This window comes from Hemicordylus capensis, chromosome 1 (assembly GCF_027244095.1).
Source record: "Hemicordylus capensis ecotype Gifberg chromosome 1, rHemCap1.1.pri, whole genome shotgun sequence".
Lineage (NCBI taxonomy): Eukaryota > Metazoa > Chordata > Lepidosauria > Squamata > Cordylidae > Hemicordylus > Hemicordylus capensis.
In genome coordinates, this window is record NC_069657.1 from 385,763,283 (window position 1) to 385,780,207 (window position 16,925).

The 16,925-nt window shown below is 42.2% G+C and overlaps 1 protein-coding gene across 3 annotated transcripts in view; it reads left to right on the plus strand.

Moving 5' to 3' along the window:
* The first annotated feature begins 6,422 nt into the window (after positions 1-6,422).
* Positions 6,423-16,925, plus strand: part of EXO1 (exonuclease 1) — a 29,491-nt gene continuing 18,988 nt past the window's right edge. The window contains exons 1-7 of one of the 3 annotated variants that reach the window (XM_053301222.1): positions 6,423-7,093; positions 8,686-8,873; positions 9,690-9,809; positions 12,254-12,377; positions 14,119-14,256; positions 14,473-14,685; positions 16,236-16,420. In XM_053301222.1, the coding sequence (XP_053157197.1) occupies positions 8,713-8,873; positions 9,690-9,809; positions 12,254-12,377; positions 14,119-14,256; positions 14,473-14,685; positions 16,236-16,420 (941 nt within the window). In that variant the 5' untranslated portion in view covers positions 6,423-7,093; positions 8,686-8,712. Of the gene's footprint in view, positions 7,094-7,380; positions 7,400-8,685; positions 8,874-9,689; positions 9,810-12,253; positions 12,378-14,118; positions 14,257-14,472; positions 14,686-16,235; positions 16,421-16,925 lie in introns of those variants that run through there. The other 2 variants (XM_053301232.1, XM_053301243.1) reach the window with 2 other exon arrangements.

Genomic DNA, 16,925 nt, shown 5'->3' on the forward strand with positions numbered 1-16,925 from the left:
CACAATCAATGCCTCCATCTTATTTGGATTCAACTTCAGTTAGTTATCCTTCATCCAGCCCATTACTGCCTCCAGGCAGGCATTTATGGAGGTTATGCCATTTCCTGATGAACTTGATAAGGAGAAATCAATCGGAATATTGATTACACCCTGCACCAAATCTCCCGATGATCTCTCCCAGCAGTTTCATGTAGGTGTTAAAAAGCATTGGAGTCAGTATGGAGTCTTGTGGAACTCCATACACTAACTCTTGCTTTGCAGAGCAACAGTCTCCAAGTGACACCATCTGGAATCTACCTGAGAGGTAGGACTGGAACCACTGTAGAACAGTGCCACCTAATCCCATCTTCCTCAGGAGACACTGTGATGAATCCTTGACTGTAAGGGATTCACAGAATGCTGCCACCATCCACTTTATTTTAATGTGGGACAAACCACTCTCTCCATATAAGATTCCTGGGGTATCTAGTGGCAAACCCTAGAAGGTGCTGAGCATTCCTAGGCCTCCAGAGGTGTGTGACATTTTGTCAGAACCAAAATGAAGAGTAGAACACTTCACCAACAAGGGTTTATTATTAGGTTTTTTTTAAAAAACCAAGAGTATGCAAAAAGAACAATTGTCTCTTCATAAAGTAGTTTGTAAGAGAGAGAGAGAGAGAAGTTTTTCATTAACCAGGCAACTCAGATTCAAACAATACAATAATGGAAAACAACTTCCCTAACGTGTCCAACTGAACTAGTCCCTATCTTATTACACACAGGCAGGGGCATTCCTGCTGTCTCCAACCTCCTTTCTCATTTCCCCAGCAGCTTCTCTATGTTCTCAACCTGCTGCTTCCTCATGGCACTCTTTGGACAGAACAAACCTTTTTCTTCTGCTGCTGCGAGTATAGTTTCTGCCCAGTCCTCTGGACTGGTCCTTCTGTTTTGATTTTCCTGATGTTTTTCCCTTATTAGGAAAGGCTCACCCTCCCAGCAGTTGTTCTAAGTGAGGCCCAATCCTCCCTCAAATCTTTCCCATCATTACTATCCATCAGGCCAACCAAGGCAGTTTCAACCCAAAAGCCTGTTTGAAAGCCAGTTTGAAATGAGTCTAATCAGTTTCCTCCAGGACTGTCTGGAGCTGAGGCCACCATCCTCTCAATCACCTTGCCCAACCATGGGAGATTAGAGATGGACCCATAGTTGCCTGAGGGGTCCAATGTAGGTTTTTTCGAGTATTGTCTAATGATAGCCTCCTCAAGATAAGGAGGCATCCTACTCTCCCTCAGAGAAACATTTATCATGCTTACCAGACTCTCTCCAATAATCTGTTAGATAAAATAAGCCAAGTTGGGCAAAGGTCAAGAGAGCAGTTGGTACGACGCACAGTCCCAAACAGCTTGCCCATGTCCTCAGGAGTCACAAACTGAAAGTGATCCAGTCTGATCACATAAGAGGAGTTGCTGGATACCTCCACAATAGACTCTGTCCTAATTGTAGAATACAATTTGGCCCAAATATGAGCAATTTACGAAAAAAATCATTAGAAGTGTCACAGTGCATAATCGATGGTTCCAAATTTGGATTCAAGGGGGAGGGGCTCATATTAGACCTCTCACAACCCTAAAGAACTCTGCTGGACGTGAACTTGCGGATGCAATCCGGGCAGAAAAGTATTGCTTCTTCGTAATGTGTATTTCCAGAGCATACTGTAGATCTTTAATGTACTCTATGTTGTAACCGGTTGGATTCACGTCTAGACTTTCTCCATTAGCTGCTCTAGTTGTCTACCTCGCCGCTTCAGCTCCTGTAATTCTTCCAAATGCCATGGGGCTAATTTTGAAGCAAGTCGGAGAGGATTCTTAGAAGTGATTGTGTCTACTGCTCTAGTTAGTTTGTTATTCCAAGTTTGCACCAGAGCATTGACAGAATCATCGACAGAGCCAACTTGAAGCCCTTCCAAGGCTTCTTGGAATCCTATTGGATCTAATAACCTTCTTTGGTGGATCAACCTAATGGTTCCTTCATCCCTGCAGAGGTGGGTTGTGGATGCAAGTCCTATCTTAACCAGATGGTGGTCCTTAGCAGTGGGAAAATAACAAGAGTCCCCACCCAGAGAATACCACCCTCATCAGAGTAAAAGACCAGATCAAGTGTGTGACCAGCAATATGAGTCGGTCCAGAGACCACTTGGGATAGGCCCATTGTCATCATGGTCGCTATGAACTCCTGAGCTGCTCCTGACAACCCGGCTGCATAGCGAACACTGAAGTCCACCACCACCAACAGTCTGGATGACTCCAAGCCAATCCTGCAACCAGGTCTGTTAGCTCAGTTAGGGACTCCATTGAACAACAGGGTAATCTGTATACCAACAGTAGTCCCAATCTATCCTTGGTCCCTAGGCGTAGGTACAGACACTCAGTATGGGCCATTTCCCTGAAAGGGATCCTGGTAAGGGAGACAGTGTCCTTATAGATCAGGGGTGGGGAACCATGGCCCCTCCAGCTGGGGATGATGGGAGTTGTAGTTCAAAAACAGCTGGAGGGCCAAGGTTCCCCACCCCCCTTATAGACTATAGCCACACCACCTCCTCACCCACATCCTCTCACCTGCTGCACCACAGAGTATCTTGCTGGTTGAAGCTGGAACCTGACTGGACTACTAGCCTCCCCTGACCAAGTCACCGTAATGCATAGCAGGTCAGCTCCTTCATTCAAGATCAAATCATGGATGATCTCCGGTTTATTTTGGACCAGCCTGCACTACAAACTAGCAAGGTGAGGCTCTGTGGAAGATTGGCAGTGCTCCCCATCAGGAAAGCATGTTCAAACTGGAAAACCAGGGATAGGGAGCCATTGTTTACCCTTTCACATTTTGAGGGCAGCCAATTAAATCAACACAACATGTTAGACAGACTCACAGCATACAACAAATACCAAAGGAATCATCCACACCTCTTCTATCAGAAATAGTAACGGATAGCAGCAACTGGCTCCAGAAAAGAACTAAACATCGTGGACTATACAAGGGGCTTTATAAAAATAATAAAATAACTATCTAGATGGGATAATCTGTAGATCCACCTTTAATAGTTAAGGTAAGGAAAGGAACTTCTTCCACCATCTGGATTTAGCATTATTGAAGGAATGGTTCTGGAGTGGGGAAATCATTTGTTTCAGACTGTACAGCTTCTCTTACATTTTTAATGCTGCTGTCCTGTGCACACTTATCTGTGAAAACCCCCACTGCACACAGTGCTACTTGTGTTCAAGTAAACTTACATAGGATCTTATTGCACAAGTTTAGTCAACATGCTTCATTAAAGTGGGGTGAGAATCTGATATGCTTATGAGAGACTTTTAAATCCCCATGCACCATCATGTTTATAATCTTCTCATATACATGTCAGTGTTCACAAACCATAAAGCTCTTTTCAATCAGTTAAAGCCCATATCTTCATCAACCTGATTTTGATAGATAAAACATTTTCTTTAATATTTCTTCATTGCACAACCTTCACTCAAACTTTATAGCAAACTACTGATTTTCAACTGTGTAGCTATTTTGGGCGGTATTTGACTGTAGGTTTTATAACTGATGCTCTAACACCATAGAAGTAGCAAGTGATGTGCAAAACATGAGTTCTATATTTAAACCAACATATTTGCATCCCTTTCAGTTGCAAAACTGGTCATATTGCACACTGCACATCACTGTTAAAGAGGTGACAACTATGAATATATTTTTGATCCTGACATTGTTTTGTTAAATTACAAAACCATGTTAAATTACAAAACCTTAACCTTTAATTTTGTCATTTCACCTTTTTGTTAAATTACAAAAAAATTCTCCTATAAAATATTTTGCACACAAGTGACAGTTCATTTACAGATGAACCATGACATACACTGACTTCCCCTCACAAACCTGCAATTTGTGCAAAACCCCTTCATTAAAACATCTTCAGTAAGCACATACAAAGCATTAAATTAGTCACTAAAAGATTTAAAGATACTACCCCATCGATATAAGATGAACAAAATAAAGATTAAAGCTGTGCACAGTGCACACAATTTATGCACACAGTGGAGCTTACATCCAAATAAACACGCATAGTAGGAGGCATGGTATGAGACATTGTATATTGTTTTGCATTAAGTAACAAAATAGCTTCAGAATGAATGCATGAAGAGCAACTTCTATTGATGGGGCTAGATACAGCAATCCACTTACAACTTACAGCAATGAATGGACCACTGATAGACCTTATAGGCCAGGCTAAAGACAGATCATCCTGGAGAGAATCTATCTATGTGATTGCTAAGAGTCGACACCGACTTGACGGCACTTAATCAATCAATAAAAAATAATGAGAACCATGCTAGAACCATTTCATGACTAATAACAGCCCATGCTAGAACCACTTCATGACTAATAATGGCTTACCATTAAAACCGGAAGTAACTCAGATGCACGGCAAGAGGAGTCTCAAAGTTTAGTGGATCAATTGAGGGGAGCTTATATCACGGTCTTGTTGGGTAAGGTCACTTATATCCTCCTTTAGTATCTAGTGCTGTTGGGAGGGAATTTGTGATCATTGCTTTTCAAGGATTACTGTAACGTGCTCTACGTGGGGCTGTCCTTGAAGAATATCCGGAAACTGCAGCTGGTACAAAATGCGGCAGCTAGGGTTTTATCCGGAGCTGCCCGTTGGGAACATATCACCCCCATTTTGAAAGAGCTGCACTGGCTGCCGGTTCGTTTCCGGGTCCAATTCAAGGTGCTGGTTTTGACCTTTAAAGCCCTAAACGGTTTGGGCCCGGGGTATTTGAGGGACCGCCTGCTCCCAAGGGTTGCTGCCCGCCTGATGAGGACATCTGACGGGGCCCTGCTCCGGGTGCCGACAATGAGGGAGGCCAGGCTGTCGTGCACTCGAGACAGGGCCTTCTCTGTTGCTGCTCCTAGACTCTGGAATGCTCTCCCAGTGGCCATTCGTTCCTCGGACTCCATCACAGCTTTTAGAAAGCTTGTAAAGACTTGGCTTTTTACCCAGGCTTTTACATAATTTTACTGCGGCTTCTGTGTGTTTTTATCTGTTGTATTGTTTTTATGGCTGTTTTTATATGTTTTTAGCTTGATGTTTTTTATTGCTTTTTTATTGTATGTTTTAATTTTTGTAAACCGCCTTGTGGTTGTGTTTTTAACGAAAGGCGGTATAGAAATGTAAAAATAAATAAATAAAAATAAAAGGAACTGCCAAATTTAAGGTGAGCTCCTTTCCTCTCCTCTAGAACTGAAATAACTACTGCTGCATTGCCAACTTCATTAGCTTTACATTGGGATGCCCGTTGAAATTGTCCAAAGATAAACGGAGGCTGCAAACCTAAACACGCTTACTAGAGAGTAAGGCTCATTGAGTTCAGTGGGACTTACTTCTGAGTAAACATGCTTAGGGTTGCACTGAATGATTTGTGCATTTCCTCTTTTTAATATTAAGCATGTTAGTGTAATTTAGCTTGAAAGAGGCTGTGTCTCCTGCGAAAGATTGTCTTTTGGATACTTCTATTTTCATGGAAGTTGCTAATGCACCTCATCATAATCACATTCATTTGCAATGCATCAACTATTTTAAATATACATCTGCTTTCCTGTCAGGCTTGCACAAGAGGTTAAACATATATTCTTAATATTGTCAAATGGCCCTTTTAATATGATGGCTGCTGGGATCCAATATGTTCTGCACACATTGGAATCAAACATCCACTGTTGTGTGCCAAAATTGTTAATAGGTTCAGATTTCTCAAAAGTACAGAATTCCTGAGAACCTTTTAATTTAAACATTCAGAGTTTTGTTCCCCACCCCCTTTCTCTTTGTGAAAATAACTCCAAAGGAGAACGCATGGTCAGGAGTCACAAAAGAGTGTGTGTGTGCGTTTTGCAAAGTTTGTTGACTAGCTGAGTGGAAGCATGGTTGGTGGTGGTGGGGCACTAGGCAAATGAAAAAATTGAATTACTTTACTATGCAAGTAAATAATTTATGTTTCAATATTTATGTGCATTTTTTTAATTTGGGGCATATGCTACAGGCCCCACACTAGCTTAATCCTGCCCTGCATGAAGTAGTCTTAATTTGGTTTAACCAAAACTTTATTCAGAAACAACTCAATTCTTATGCTTCCCCTCCCCTTTCCAGCAGGGCTGTTCTACCAAGCACAAAACATACAGTTCCTTAAAAAGGGCAATTCCCAAATGACCTTGGTGCTGTTCAAATATTCAAGTCATTAAAAAGTTCTTTTATGTTAAGACGATGTAAAGAGTGATTCCGAGATAGTCCCTTAGTTATTTCACACGTTCCAGGGCGTTCCAACCGCGTTGCCGATGAGCGATCAACTTCAAGTTCAGCTCTGAACGTCAGACAGCAGCAGCCGCCACGTGACGTCACGTGGATAACAAAACTAAGCGGAGAGCCGGAGGAGGAAGCATTCGGGTGGAGCCTTTTCTTCCCTGTTGGTAGCTGAGCTGACAGCATACTTGCAACCAGGTCGTTGGAAGCAAAATCATAATCTTACTTCCAGCCTAATGTACGCAAGTGCTTTACACCCTTGAAACAAACGGGGCCCTACCCTGCATGCGACCGGCGGCGGCGACGGAAACGAAGTACTTTTGGTCATGGCTGCAATCCTGTGTTTATCTAATCTCGGTCGATTCACCGGCAATGACTCTTAGCCCGCAGGCGGGTGAGCAAGTAGTATAGACAAGCAAGCAAGCAGCGCACACTACATTGCCCAGCATGCCTCGAAAAGCTCCAGGCATGCTCAGTCTCTGTCCTGTCAGCCGCACTGCATGGCGGCAGATGTAGTCCGTGCAGCTTCTCTGCATCCAGTAGGCTGGCTGGCGCTGGCGGGAGGACAGAGAGAGGAGGGCCTTAGGAGGTGGTCCGAAAGCTTGGAAAGCGCGCGCGGGTTGAAAAGACTTGCAAGAAGTTACCGTGGCCTGCTGCTGTTGCTGCTCTTCCCACGTGGACGGTGCCGACTCTTGTGCAGCTGCAGCTGCTGTCATCAACGGTCGCTGCTCTCTCCTCCCCTACCCCAAGATATTGGGATCATCGGTAGGTGAGCAGGTGGGGGTCGCGGGCGGCGCCCTCTCTTCTCTGCCCCCCTCCCAGCCCCCGTTCTTAACTCCCTTGGGACTTGGATTGGTGGAAAGTTTTGATTTTCTTTTTGCGGGGGGTGGGGAAGCCTGTGTAACTTTTCCTAACTGGGGGCGGGAGGAAACTTCTTAGACCAGCCGGTGGGAGAAAGTCGAATATGCTTGCTTGCCTGCCTGCACGCACTGATGCGCCAGACACATTTGCACACCTGCCTGCCGCCTTCCGAGTCTGCACCCACCCGCCCCCGCTTCCCGGTTACTTAGGGTATTTATTTGCTTATGTTATTTATAGTTCAATTTCTATACCGCCTTTCTTAAAACTCACCCCAAGGTAGTTCACAAACATTAAAATCCAGTAAAACTCCATTAAAATCACAGGGTACATATATCGCCTGATGTGTTACTCTGGATTATGGAATACTTTCCGCTTAACTGTACGCGCAGCTAAGTACTTGCAGCCCGAGCAAGGCCTCCTGAGTTTAATGGCGCTTTCCCCCAAGAGAGTGTGATATAGGGCTGAGGCCTAAGGCTGCAGTCCTGATCCGGTTAAATCTGCTTTTGGTTGATGCCTGTGGCACTGAGCATTAGTAACTGCAGAACTGCCGCTTTAAAACCGGCAAATCCACGTGTAAAATTGTATTGAGATAAATGAGATGGCAGGGGAGAGATCCAACCTGTTGTCATTTCTTAAATGCTATTTCCTACTATGATGCTTAACTCTGTTAAGAGATGGCTAGTTTGCTCTTATTTTGTAGATCAAGCTAAAAATTAGAGACCATTCTCCTAGGGTTTACTTGAGTGTCATGTTTGAGTTGCTAGATTTTCATCTATCAGTTCCTGGTTGCAGGAGGTGCAGGGGAGAGTTTTTAGGATACCAGCTCAGAAGGAAAAGTCATTCACCAGCTACGAAGATAGGTAAAACAGCCAGTGTTTCCCCTGAGATCATAGTTCTGGCAGTGTTTTACTGATTTGGTTAGATCGGATCTGACATGAGATGAAAAAAAGGTTGAGATAGAAAGAGCTCTTCTGAATAGGAATTAGTATAGAATCTGAGTGTAAATTTGGGGATTGAGTGGTGCAGAAGGGAAATGCTTGACTAACAAGCAGAAGGTTGCTGGTTTGAATCCCCACTGCTGCTATATTGGGCAGCAGCGATATAGGAAGATGCTGAAAGGTATCAGCTCATACTGCACGGGAGGAGGCAATGGTAAACCCCTCCTGTATTCTACCAAAGAAAGCCACAGGGCTCTGTGGTGCAAGGAGTCGAAATCAGCTTGCAGGCACACTTTACCTTTACTTTACCAGCATCTTAGCCACCAGTTCATATCATTCAATCTGCTGGTGGCTTCAGTTGTGTAATTCTGCGTTTAGCTTGTAAAATGTGGGTCTTTCAAAGCAGATGTGCCACAGATCTGTTTACATCCTACACTAATCAGGTATAAGTAATATCTTTGCCTGTGTTTCACATCTTACCTAGAGAGGGCTTATAGGATTTATTTAAAATATTTGTAGTAGCAACTAGTTTTATATTGCTTTCTTTTTCCTTACTAGTTTTCTAATTCTGAGTGAAGCAGAATCATGGGGATCCACGGTTTGCTCCAGTTCATCAAAGAGGCTGCTGAATCCACCCATGTAAAGAAGTATAAAGGACAAGTTGTTGCTGTGGATACTTACTGCTGGCTGCACAAAGGAGCCTACGCGTGTGCTGAAAAGCTAGCCAGAGGAGAACCCACAGATCAGTACGTTTAAAGCAATTGAACTGGCAGCATTAGTTTTGTTTATATAGGGCGTGTCTTTGCGAAAAGCACAGCCCATTTACAGAGTAGGTGAAGTTGTTTTGTGGACTCTTCTAGGGTAAATAGTTTGCAATTTGAGGTCTTTCATGTAAAATCTAGGGCTCATATGTTAAAGGAAAACACATTTCATGCTGCATGAAAACACAGCATGTTTTCATATATTATGCTGAGATCTGGACAGATGCTACTGGCTAACAAGAGAAATGGGAATAATAGATGTATACAGTGTGTTGTCAGATGTTTAACCAGGATGAAAAAATCTCTATTTGTTGTTGCTCTTTAGAGTGTTTGCAGAGGCTTGTGATAGGTTGCTTAAATCCCAGTGACATAAACAGGATATAAGCAGCTTGTGCATGGGATTGCAGCCAAACATCATTCCATCTGGAAAAGGGGGCGGGGGTTCTTTAAAAGAATATCAGTGACTAAAGAAGTTCAAAGTCATAAAAGATGAAACAAAGCAACATGCTTATCCTGTAGAATGCTTTCATATCCTGTTAATTCAAAGAGCATTATTAGTGCACATTCTTCATTCATTTCAGAGGGCAAGACATAAATTGCACTTCAGAGACAGCACTGACATTGCAACTCCAGCTGATCCTCGAGATTAGGCTACCAGGGTGAAGTTTTAGTATTCCAAAGTAAAGCGAAGTTTGCCTTTTTAACATCACTGGAGTTGGATTTCCTCGAGTAATTTTATGTTCCAGTGTTGAGATGAACACTTTGTGCTTGATGTGTGACAGCTATGTTTTATTTTCACAGATATGTTGTTTACTGCATGAAACTTGTTAATATGCTTCTGTCATTTGGGGTCAAACCAATTCTAGTATTTGATGGATGTACCCTGCCTTCCAAAAAGGAAGTTGAAAAGTCACGAAGAGAGTAAGTCCATTGGTACATAGTGTTGTTGGAGATGGAGGACCCTATAAATTCAAACCATTGTTATTTATTACTATTATGAATACTTATATACTGCTTTTCAACAAAAAAGTTCTCAAAGAGGTTTACATAGAAAAAGAACTTAAATGGTGCCCTGTTCCAAAGGCCCACAGTATAAAAAGACACCAGCAACAGCCACGGGAGGGATTATGTGGTCATGTTGGATAGGGACAAATGTAAAAGTCACCGCTTTAAAAGGAGCCTCTTTGCAAAGTTAGCAGGTTCTGCAGGTTCCATTACTATTTTTTAAAATCACCTTTAGAAGATTGTTTGTAGTGTAATGCTTTGCACGTTCTCCAAAGGCAGCTGGTATTAGTGTGTCTGGATGTAACTATGTTTTAAATAGTTCAGATTTTGTATAAAGGAAAAAGCCAGGTCTTTATTACAGCTATTATTCAATGGTTTTTCCTGGATAAAAATGATAAATTATATCTTAACCTATATTATTATTATTATTATTATTATTATTATTTATGCACTGCTTTTCAACAAAAAATTCACAAAGTAGTTTATGTAGAAAAAGGAATGGAAAAAATGATTCCATAATGATTGCAAAGGAACTTGCAATCTATAAAGAAATACAGGTTGAGTATCCTTAATCTGGACATCCAGAATGCTCCAAAATCCGGAAACCACCATGACGTGCGCCCACAACACCAACAAAACATTATTTTCACATGAAATCTGAATTTCATCTCCACCTAAAATGCCATGTTTGAGTCTTAACATGACCAGCAACATATTGTGTTGAAAATGTTCTCCCAATTAGTTTTCATTACATTTACAGCTACCTGTAGTTATCGTAAATTCAATGTATATTTGTTTTTATACTTTAAATAAAACCTAAGGAAAAAAAATACAGTGTACAGTAACCTTTCATGTTTAGACTTGGATCCCATGCCCAAGATATCTCATTACAGTATGCAAATATTCCAAAATCCAGAAAAATCTGCAATCTGGAACACTTCTGGTCCCAAGTAGTTCAGATAAGGGATACTCAACCTGTGTAGGAGACATGCACAGTTGCCTCTGGGAGGATTCTCTGCTGGGATTACTAGGGACCTTTAAAAAGAAACTGACCAGTACAAACAATGTGTTGTAATCTATTGTTTAGCTGTAAAACCTACTACTGTCTTCCATGCTACTGGAATGTGGAATTTGATTCTGTAAGGATTTATTGTCAGCTGGTTATTTTGGCTCAGTTTTGTGAAACATCCCAGTGCTGACTACATTATGCTAGATCCAAAAGTCCACTCATGAACTTTTATTTGCATACAGGGCTGTTGTGGCAAAGTTCCTATGCATATGCATGGTAGTCTTTCTTTTGCAGTCTGTCCCAATAATTAATGGGATAGATGGAACTGAAATCCATGGGACTTTAGTGCACACTGAAGAGCTTCTATCCTACTTATTTAAAGGGGGCCTAGGCATACTGAATGTGTGTATTGCTATTCCGTGCATTTAGGAATTGGATTAGAACATTGTAAGTTAGACTGCTCAAAACCACTTCAAGGTCTTCTACTTGAATTGGTTTTAATGCCCTTCATATTTTATTAGCTTTTTGTTTATGCCATGTCTGGTTTTCAAACTCTATACAGGGAAACCTCATTATCCATGGATTCATTTATCCACGGTTGGGGGGAAAGACACTCAACCTCAGCATATGTGGAAGGGGAAAAACACATTGAGATCACATATCCGTGGGTTGGGGGTGGCCGGAAATGACCACGGAGGTCATTACTAGCCACCATTTAGTTTATCGGAGCCTCGACATGGCTCCATTTAAGAGGGGGAGCCCTGTGATTTTTGGCTGATTTGGGGGCATCCAGGGCACAGAATGACTTGGGGGGGGGGAGCAGCAAAGCATGGTAAGGAGCTTCCCCCAAAATGTTTCCCCCTGAAATTTGGCCGACTTTTGACAATTTTTAGACATTTTCAAGTCGACCGGGAACCTAAGCCCCGCAATCCAAAAGCCCCCAATACCTCGATATTCGTGGTTTTGGTATCTGTGGCTGCAGCCATGAGCAGAATCCCCATTAATATCGAGGTCTGCCTGTATAGCAAGAGAACCAGCAAGGTGTGGTAATGAGAATGCTGGACTCGGACTGGGAAGACCCAGGTCTGAGACCCCAATTCTTACTCGTCTGTGAAGCTCACTGAGTGACTTGGATCAGCTGCTCCCTCTCGGCCCCACCTTATCTCACAGGGTTGTTGTGAGGAGAAAAGCAGGAGAGGGAAAGAACTGTGATTTCCCCCTTGAGCTGCTAGCGGAAGGATGAGATAAAATCAGCATAGACTATTGCTTGTGTGTACATGAAATTCTAGTGCTGCCCACATGTTATGAATGTGTGACCCTGAATAAATGAGTTTCTTTCATTACCTTGAAGGAAACGGCAAGCCAGTCTTTTGAAGGGGAAACAGCTGCTCCGTGAAGGGAAATTATCAGAAGCCAGAGAGTGCTTTTCTCGTAGTATTAACATTACACATGCTATGGCCTGTGAAGTTATTAAAGTGAGTAGTGCATTTTGGTTGGCACACTTTCTTCTACTACCTGCCTTTAAAAAACAACAAATCTTTCCTTGTTTTCCTTATAAGCCTGAATTGATTATGCAGACTTTAGAGTGGGCATGTACTAAGTTAATTACATATTGTTGCAATGCCAACAGGTAATTGTAGTAAACATCTGTGAATAAGTGGTACTGGAAGTACATTTTTAAAATACCTTTTAAATGAGAGGTCTTTAGTGTCTTTGTTAGTGTATACACTTAGTTATGTATTTATGAGGCTTAATTCTCACTGAGGTGGCAATCCTATGCCTTGGCTGTATCATTTCAGACTACAGGTGAGGACTAATAGGATGGCATATTCTTATGTGGAGAGCTTTCCTGCACATAGAAAACTACCAGATCTGGGAGATGGCTAGGCAAAAACCCTTTTCCCTCACAGAGGGGTGTGTGAGAAAGGAAGAAAGAGGATGGGCATTCAAGCATACTAGGTCGGTCCCACCTGCAGTCTGAAGTAGTAAAGCTTAGACTTGGGTTTACCACCTCAGTGGTAAGAAGGCCTAACGGTAAGTCTTTGCATGGAAATATATTATGTCCAAAAACCAATTCTGCAAATAGGAAAATAGGAGGAGCTAAAAGCTGAAGAGACAAGAGCAGATAAAGATGTAGCTGCTGACATGATGAAGGCAATTGCTAATTCAGTGCTTCCGTTGCTCTGTCCTTCCATTTGCAGTTCCCTAATCCTATTTGCAACTTATTTAAAAATATTGAAAAGTGTGTTGTAATAATAATTAGTATAATAGGTGATGTTCTTGGCTCCTGATTATCTAAACATTTGGGATAAGGAACCTATGATCTTAAAACATATGGTAATTGTGCTTTTCAATAAATACGCTTGTGGTGCAGCTAGAGTGGAATAGGACTGAAGAGACCTGGATTCAAAAACCCATTCCTTAATCAAGCACACTGAATGATCTTGGGTTAGGCTAATAGAGAAGTCTGGTTTGCATGATCCTTGCGATGCTGGGAAATGGGAGGTTTTCAAGATGTGCGCACTCATAACTTTTGGTCATAAGAACCTGACAGTTTCTGGCAATGTTGGGTTAATTATCTACGTTTTGGTTTAAGGTTGCAATCTCCATTAAATTTCCAGGTTCTTATGACCAGCAATCAGGACTGTGCATGTCTTGGGAATCTCCTGGTTTGCTAGCATCATGGAGATTTTGAGAACCAACCCAGAGTGACTTACTCACCTTTATAGGGTTGTTGTGAAGTTAAAAGCAGGGGAAGAACCTTGTACACCACCCTGAGTTCCTTCTAGAAAGGTGGGATATAAATGCAATATAATATTGCACTGGGTCAATTGTGAATGCACAGTTGCTCAGGTAGAAGTTTTCAAGTTGTTTAGTATTAGAACTGTTCAAAACGCATGCCACATCAACTTGGTTGAGCAGAAATGGATTAAAAATCCAAGTGAATAAAACATGCAAGGCACTTTATAGTAAGGCTCAGGCTTAGAAGAGACACAGCACATGGCTCAGTTCCTGGTATCTTCAATTTAATGGACGTTGAGTAGCAGGGCTGAGAACCTGCTGAGCCACTACTAGTAAGAATGGAGGGCACTGGGCCAATGTAATGATTTGACTTTTCGTGAAGCGATTTCCTATATTAATTCGAGGTACTTTAATTAGAGGTTCGGATTTTATTTTATTGTAATTAATTAATTCTTGGGCATTGTTTCTGTCCAGGCTGCTCGAGCCCAAGGAATAGACTGCATTGTTGCTCCATATGAAGCTGATGCTCAGTTAGCCTACCTTAACAAGATTGGCATCGTCCAAGCTATCATTACAGAGGATTCTGATCTTCTTGCTTTTGGGTGTAAAAAGGTAGGTAAGATCTAATGCTTAATTTCTTTTAAAAAGGCAATGCCTGGGCTCAAATCTTCATGGAACCCCAGCTCCCTACTCTTGCATGGCCCAGTGTGGACATAGTGTTGGTAATCTTCTAGCCATAGTTAAGGATGGATTACAGGCTTCCCTCTTGCCACTTATGTCTGGATACAAAATTCAGCATTACATCTATGATTTTGCTTATTTTTCAAGGTGTTTCTGAAAATTGACAAGTTTGGAAATGGCTTGGAAATTGATCAGGCTCGGCTAGGAATGTGCAAACAGCTTGGTGATGTGTTCACAGAAGAAAAGTTCCGTTACATGTGCATTCTGTCTGGTTGTGACTACCTTCCATCAATTCATGGTATTGGATTAGCCAAGGCATGCAAGTTACTAAAAATAGCTAACAACCCTGATATTATAAAGGTAATATGTTTATTGGATCTTGCACAATTCTTTTCAAAATTTCATGTTTTCAACAAAAGGCAAGGATAAATCTTTAGAGGAATTGCTCTGGGCACTGGGAAGGCAGTGGGAAGACATTGATTGTGTTGATGTCTGTCTAAAGAGGTGTCAAAAGTTGTTGTTTTTTTTGACGTGTGCATAATTTTTGTTTCTGTTAATATACACTTAAGCACATGTAATTTGTAAATCCTTATAGTCATTAAGAAACTTAGTACATGGTTACAGATACTAGAGCTTAATTGTCCCTTGTGTTATATTCCCAGATACAAAATGTTCAACTTAAATCTGCTTGGATTTGCAAATGAACTATTTGTTTTTTACTGTTACCACTGAGACATCAGTCCAAACAGCTCTGATTTGTTAATTTAGAAGCTTTATCATTATTGAGTGGCATCTAGTGGCACCCTTTGCCAGCAGAAACCAGTGTTCTCTCTAATTCATCTGTGTGCTGAATGAGTTTTGCTCTGGGCAGTAGTATCAAGGCAGTGTGTGTACACATGCTTTCAGAGTGGCACCTTCCTGATTCATCCTGAGCAGGCTCTAAAACTGACTGAGCAGACATTAAAAAAAATGTGCGAGTGTGTGTGGTTGTGCACACCTTAGAGGGAACACTGGCAGAAACTTTTTGTGAATGGAAGGAGTGCAATGTTCTCTTAAGGACCCCTTACATGAGTACAGCACTCGTTTCATTGGAAGAAGTGCCTATTGATTTGTCTGGATGCCACCCCATTACTAAAGGCTGACTAAATAGTGGGGCTATTCACACAACCGTGTGGTCGGGGTGGGGAGAGGGAAGGCAGGGTTCAACCTACCTTCCCTCAGATGATATCCATGTTAGTTGCTTCGGTGCACAAGCCATAAGCCCACACAACCCGTGCTGCCAGGAGTCCAGGACTTGTTTTCCTGGTGTCTGGATATCCCCAAAGGCACAAAACAACGAGCGTGGTGCCTTGGGGGGATTCCCCGTCAGATCGGTGGTCTAGGCACCCATCTCTCTGTCTCCTTAGGCTGTGTGCTGCCTGAGGAGACACATGATCCTGGCAGCCAGTTTACAGGAGTGCTTGCTCTATTAATCTTGGCTAAGAGCTGGGCTTGAGAGTGGGGTTAAGCTGGGCAGGAGCACCAAGATCCACCCATTAAATAGATAGGCAATAGTCAACATTTGTGTTAGAAATTATGCCCATTTCTAATGTTGCTGTTGTTCCTTGCAGTATTTGAGTTGAGAGAAAACTAGAGGTAGAAAGTGTAACCTTTGGCTCAAATTTGCAAATCACTGCAGAAAGACATTTGGAACTTTCTTCTCTAAAGTATTGCCTAAAACTGCTTGCTAGAAGTCCTAAAATATTTCCCATCTGTCCAATGCAAGCCTTTCTCACCCCGCCCCTCTCTATTTTCAGAAATGATTACGTTTTGGGGAACATGCGGAAATACTTTTATTTACAACAGAAGCAATTTGTCTGCTCTCTTGCAAGCAAAATGTCTGTTATGTAACCTGTTCGTTTATCTGCCAGGTCATTGGGAAAATAGGGCAGTACTTGAAGATGAATATATCGGTGCCTGAAGAATACATACAAGGATTTATTCGTGCCAACAATACTTTCCTCTATCAGTTGGTATTTGACCCAGTTAGAAGGAAGCTTGTTCCTTTGAATGCTTATGATGAAGTTGATCCAGAAACGCTCCTGTACGCAGGGAGGTATCCTTTATTAAATGAAAAATCCAGGGCATGTTTATAGTCACTCCTTAAAAGGGAAGTCTCTGGGAATCCAGGCAAAGTTAAATACTTCTAAGCTTGCAATCCTGTGCACATGTCCTTGGAAGTAAGCCCTATTGCTTAGTAGGAATTTAAGTTCCCGAAAGATCTACAGCTGAGTGGTAGAGCACTTGCTTCACATGCAGAAGGTCCCAGCTTCAGAGCCTGGCATCTCCAGAAAAGGCTGGGAAAGCCTCTGTCTGAAAGCCTGGATGGCATAGACAAGACTGACATAGAGGGACCAGTAGATAAGCTGCCTGAGTACAAGGCATAGGGATATAGGAAGCTGCCTCATATGGAGTCAGGCCATTGGTCCATCTAGCTAAGTACTGTCTACACAATCTTCTCCAAGACTGCATTCAGGAGTCTGTCCCAGCCTTATCTTGGAGATGCCAGGGAGGGAACTTGGAACCGTATGCGTGTAAGCATGCATCCCAGAGCAGCCCAT